The sequence below is a fragment of the Amphimedon queenslandica genome, unplaced genomic scaffold (assembly GCF_000090795.2).
Source record: "Amphimedon queenslandica unplaced genomic scaffold, v1.1 AMPQUscaffold_12756, whole genome shotgun sequence".
NCBI lineage: Eukaryota > Metazoa > Porifera > Demospongiae > Haplosclerida > Niphatidae > Amphimedon > Amphimedon queenslandica.
In genome coordinates this window covers 11,917-16,840 of record NW_003547008.1, presented here as the reverse complement: position 1 = coordinate 16,840, position 4,924 = coordinate 11,917, and the positions used below count along the sequence as shown (strand labels likewise).

Below are 4,924 nucleotides of genomic sequence, written 5' to 3'. Positions count from 1 at the left end.
CTTCCAAAAGCAGCTTATTATTTGTTATTTTTAAATTTTGAGTTTAAAAAAAGGGGGGGCAATTGCCCCCCCCTGGCTACGCCCCTGCAATGTAGCTTCTTCATGTTCTTCCGACATAATTTTTGAATTTTTATATGACATGTGTGATGGGGTGGAGTTTGAATTAAATTATTACCAATAATTTTTATCATGTGATATTTACAAGTCATGTGCAGCCACGTGGATCATAATGCATTAAGCTAAAAATATTAAAAATAAAAAGCAATAGCAATAAGGGGGTACACAAAATAAAACCAATAAAAAGCAACAGCAATAAGGGGGCACACAAAACAAAAGCCATAAAAAGCAATCAGTAGCAATAAGGGGGCACACAAAATAAAAACTATTGGCTAGTAATAAGGAGCAGTAGCAATAAAGGGAGTGTAAAGGAACACACAAAAACAAAATATAAAAGAGTTCAGCATGTAATAGTCTATAAAATCCACACAATACTAATTTTAATTTTTAACGTTAAAAATCACTCTCCTTCCTCCTCCACAAGCTAAGCAAAATTATTTCTGTTGCGTCATATCCTCTTCTAATCCTCCGGCTCCCAATGCTCCTCCTTCTGTTCCTCCTCCTCCTTGTCTTTCATTCATACTGTTAACAATAGCTAACAATTGAGATACTGAATTGCGTAGATCCTTCACCTCCTGAGATACTGAACTGCATAGGTCCTTCGCCTCCTGAGATACAGAATTACGTAGTTCCTTCACCTCCCGAGATACTGAACCACGTAGGCTCTTCATTTCGTCAGATAATGATTTGCTTTGGTTTTTAACATCAGCTAGAGTTGCCTGTATTAAAATAATATGCATAATAAAAGAGAAAGTTCACTATGCTCACTTACTGGAGGTTCAGTTTTAATAGATTTCTCAATCTCATCAATTTTTCGTTTCAAGAAATTATGTTTGTTTGGTTTATCTTTCTTTTTAGTGACAGCTACAATCTTTCCTAACAAAGATGAAACTTTTTTTAGTCGCCCCTTTTCATCAATATAGCTTCTAAATGATCTTAGAAATTCTTCAATAGGTAATGTAAATTCAACCTACAAATATTTACATTGAGTAAGTCAAGGGTACTTGGTAATGTATATGCAAATCAGTTCTTACCCTCAGAGTTAGTCTGTAAGTATCAGCTGATTTTTGTATTTCATCAGTGTCACCAACAGCTAAACCAATCTATAAAAATGGGCTGGTCAGTGGATTGAAATAATAAAATATGGACATACCAATAGATTAAGGAATAGAATTGGCATTAAAATCACAAACACAATTATCAATGAAAATGTAATCACTGGATACTGTACATCAGGGGCATTCCTTTGATTATTCTGTCGCAATAATGAATCCATATCGAGTTCGCCCACTGTCATTGTTATTGCCTTAACAGTTGTCCTCCATGGAGTGATAAATGGAGTACGCTGGAAAAAAGGTAATAGAGACAAAAAGAGATGGGGATAATAATTATATTAGCTATCTTAAGTCTTACTATTCCTTCTGCTCTATCTTGAGGATCATAAAACATCATATAAAAAGGAACTGCAAAGGCTAAGATTAATAGTAAGGCAAGGACAACAACCTTGATAAAGTTGTTAAAAATCTTAATAAACATGACCACATATATTCCAACTACTGGTAGCTTCCTTATGGAGAATATCAGTGCAATCCAACTAAAAAATACAGCAATCACTCCAATCTGCCACTGCCATGAATGAGTACAATAGCACTGGTTGCTATGTACTGATGCAAACATTATTGTAAAGATGAATAGTGGGACTTCAATAAAGTTAACAAAACTGGTCAAATACTCTTCTCTAAACAAAACCAGTTGAAATACTTCTCGTATTATCATGATTGCAGAATAAACTATCAGGCATACACTAGTAATATTTGTGTATATTTGAGATACAAATCTTTCTTCTAAACATGAGATAGTCACATTATAGTCACATAATAGTTATTATTCTGCAATTACCTGTAAAGCAATCAATAGATGTTTCATTGTCATTTCCAAATACTTCCATACCTATTACGAATATAGTATAATTAATAAACTAGATCTACTTATAATAGCTTACAAATGTTTGAATTTGGAGGATGGACAGTGAGAGCATATGATGTCAGTAGAATGACAAACAAAAAATAAAAAAACAAATTAGTGTAATAGACTATACGTCCTATTTTATTCCATTTTTGATCAAGAAGTGTAGCAGCAAGCGGATGCTTTAATAAATCAGCACTTGGTGAATCAGCCTATATATACCGTATAGCCACAAAGTTTCGAGGCAATAAACTTTCGCGAATCAGGCCACAAGTCTTTTTTCGCGAATTAACTTTCGCGGTTCTTGTTTAAGCACACGTGTTTATGGGCAATACGGATATTTCGCGGAATTAACTTTCGCGAATACGGAAAATCCGCGAAAACAGCGAAAGTTGTACCCTCGAAATTAAGCGGCTATACGGTAATTATTATTACTACTAATAATAATTATCAATTAATAATAACTCACAAGTATGTTAAGACAATGATTCTCACTAGAGTATTTTGCTTTTGGAGGCCATTTTTCATAAGATCTTTTAGCACCAGGCTGTTCATCATTATCGTCATTCCCAGTGTTTTGTGTAGTTGAGTCACTAGATGGATCTCCTTCTAGTTTTGGTCTGTCATTACATATACCAGGTGGTACAAATAACAAAATAATATTATTCTTACTCATCAAAATCATCAAGGAACTCATAATTAAAAGTAATCTCATGATCAGGATGATCTGGTGGGTTATCTTCCTTGCAGCAGTTCTCAAAAACAACTTTAGCTACATCTACATGCAATAGAGCCACAAGTGCAATAACCACCAATAATACTAATAACGTATATTAACCTGGCATCTTCTTAATTATTCTTCTCATTGGTGTTGTGAATTGCTTTTTAGCTTCATGACTTTTCCTTTTTTTGCAACAACATATTCTTCTAATCCCACAAATTTTATCAGCACTTTCATCACTTGTATCCACTTCTGTATAGCTACATAATGCCTCCTTCCATTTATCACTTTTGACTATAGCCATTGCAGCACCTCTAGGTTATTAAAACAAATTGTAGTAACTATCCATAATTATTAGCTCTCACTTTTTTCCTTCCTCTACAGCAATATCAAGAGCATTAAGACCTTTTTCATCACATTTAGTAACATTAGCTCCGTGCTTCAACAGTAGTTTAACTATTTCTGTATGCCCTTTTATACAGGCACTAATAAGTGGTGTATTCTACATAATAATAATAATAATAATAACTAATACAAAAATTAAAAAAAGATCAAGTAGGATTTGAAACAAATTTCTACCCTTATTCCAATTCAGTGGACAATGGCTGCCATTTTGAAGCAAAGATTAGCTCTTAAGCAATATTACTATAGTTTTATCTTTTTTCATTGTTTTATAAAAAATATAGCTTATGGAAAAAATCATGACCTATAGCCTTTTTTTCTTTTTTTCCAAAATGGAACTGAGCTCTTAAAATAATATATAATAATTATGCCACCACTGTGCTCATAAGTGAGATTGACATTAACTTCCTTATGCTCCAGTAGTAGTTCAACTATTTCTGTATGTCCTTCTATACAGGCACTACTAAGTGGTGTATGCTACATGATAATGATAATGACTAATCAAAAATTTAAAAAGAATATTAAGTAGGATTTACTCTAGCTGTAATTATTTTCATCAAAAAATAATGGAAACAATGACAAGTAGAATTCCAAACAACTTTCTACCCATATAACAATTCAGTGGACAATGGCAAGCAATGATTAGCTCTTGCTTAAAGCAATATCATCAGTTTTATCTTGCTTTCCCTTAATTTTTAAAAAATAAACATAATAAATTATATCACTTACGCTCTTCTTATCAGTGACATTGACATCAACTCTATTATGCTTCAGTAGTAGTTCAACTATGTCTTTATGTTGTTGTGTACAGGCAATTTGAAGTGCTGTGTTGTTGTCTTTATCAGTAACATTGACATTAACATCCTCTTTCTTTAGTAGTAGTTTAACTATTTCTTTATGTTGCTTCATACAGGCAATATGAAGTGGTGTACGCTATATGATAATGATAATAATAATAATAATAGCTACTATAAAAATTTCAAAAAAAGAATGAATAATGGAAACAAGGGCAAGTAGGATTCCAAAACAACTTTCTACCCATACCAATTCAGCGGACAATTGGTTTGCCATTTTGAAGCAAAAATTAACTCTTGCCTCAAAACAAGCTTTATTTTGCTTTTTCTTATTTTTTGCTTTCTTTTTTAATAAATATATATTTTTTATATCTCTTACACTGTCCTTATCAGTGATATTGATATCAACTCCATTATGCTTCAGTAGTAGTTCAACTATTTCTTTACATCCTTCATCACAGGCAATATGAAGTGCTGTGCGCTAACGTAATAATAATAATTATTATTATAATTATTATAATTATAATGATATAAATAAATTACATTTTCCAAATTAGTGTGATTGATATTAACTCTCTGAGGCTGTTGCCCTTCTGCACTGGCCGTACCAGGTATACACTAACATAATAACAATAATAATAACAATAATAATAATTATTAACTTACATTTTTATCATTCATAGTGCTATTAGTATTGTCTATACCATGCTTCAGTAACAGTTCAACTATTTCTGTATGTCCTTTCTTACAAGCTATACCAAGTGGTGTATTCTACATAGTAATAATAATAATAATAATAATAATAATAATAATAATAATAATAATCATAATAATAATAGTTGCCCTCTTCCATCATAGGGCATCTGTTTCAGAGGCTTGCTGTGTCCTTGTGGCATGGTAATGCTTCAATGTGGGCATCTCGTCT

General features: G+C 32.3%; 2 protein-coding genes across 2 annotated transcripts in view; both read right to left on the bottom strand.

Moving 5' to 3' along the window:
* Positions 1 to 298: 298 nt before the first annotated feature.
* On the bottom strand, positions 299 to 1,969 carry LOC109586879 (transient receptor potential cation channel subfamily A member 1 homolog). The gene is made up of 5 exons (XM_020003106.1): positions 1,531 to 1,969; positions 1,271 to 1,462; positions 1,152 to 1,220; positions 890 to 1,087; positions 299 to 836 (listed from the first exon to the last, which is right to left on the bottom strand). The coding sequence occupies exons 1-5, from the start codon at positions 1,891 to 1,893 to the stop codon at positions 552 to 554; spliced, it is 1,107 nt and encodes a 368-aa protein (XP_019858665.1). The 5' UTR covers positions 1,894 to 1,969; the 3' UTR covers positions 299 to 551.
* Positions 1,970 to 1,987: 18 nt separating this feature from the next.
* LOC100635366 (transient receptor potential cation channel subfamily A member 1 homolog) overlaps positions 1,988 to 4,924 on the bottom strand; it is a 6,749-nt gene continuing 3,812 nt past the window's right edge. Inside the window, exons 3-11 of the mRNA XM_020003103.1 lie at positions 4,666 to 4,770; positions 4,543 to 4,617; positions 4,379 to 4,480; positions 3,169 to 3,305; positions 2,921 to 3,117; positions 2,755 to 2,860; positions 2,552 to 2,702; positions 2,120 to 2,294; positions 1,988 to 2,067 (exon numbers count right to left, since the gene is read on the bottom strand). Coding sequence (XP_019858662.1) covers positions 1,988 to 2,067; positions 2,120 to 2,294; positions 2,552 to 2,702; positions 2,755 to 2,860; positions 2,921 to 3,117; positions 3,169 to 3,305; positions 4,379 to 4,480; positions 4,543 to 4,617; positions 4,666 to 4,770 — 1,128 coding nt within the window. The remainder of the gene's footprint in view (positions 2,068 to 2,119; positions 2,295 to 2,551; positions 2,703 to 2,754; positions 2,861 to 2,920; positions 3,118 to 3,168; positions 3,306 to 4,378; positions 4,481 to 4,542; positions 4,618 to 4,665; positions 4,771 to 4,924) is intronic.

Bases quoted from the DNA above. Each gene is read 5' to 3' on its own strand.
- LOC109586879 (XM_020003106.1), bottom strand. From the start codon at position 1,893: ATGATAATACGAGAAGTATTTCAACTGGTTTTGTTTAGAGAAGAGTAT. The intron at 1,221-1,270 runs GTATGTCCATAT...CCATTTTTATAG, and splicing joins TTCTATTCCTTAATCTATTG to ATTGGTTTAGCTGTTGGTGA. The intron at 837-889 runs GTAAGTGAGCAT...ATTTTAATACAG, and splicing joins CTATTAAAACTGAACCTCCA to GCAACTCTAGCTGATGTTAA.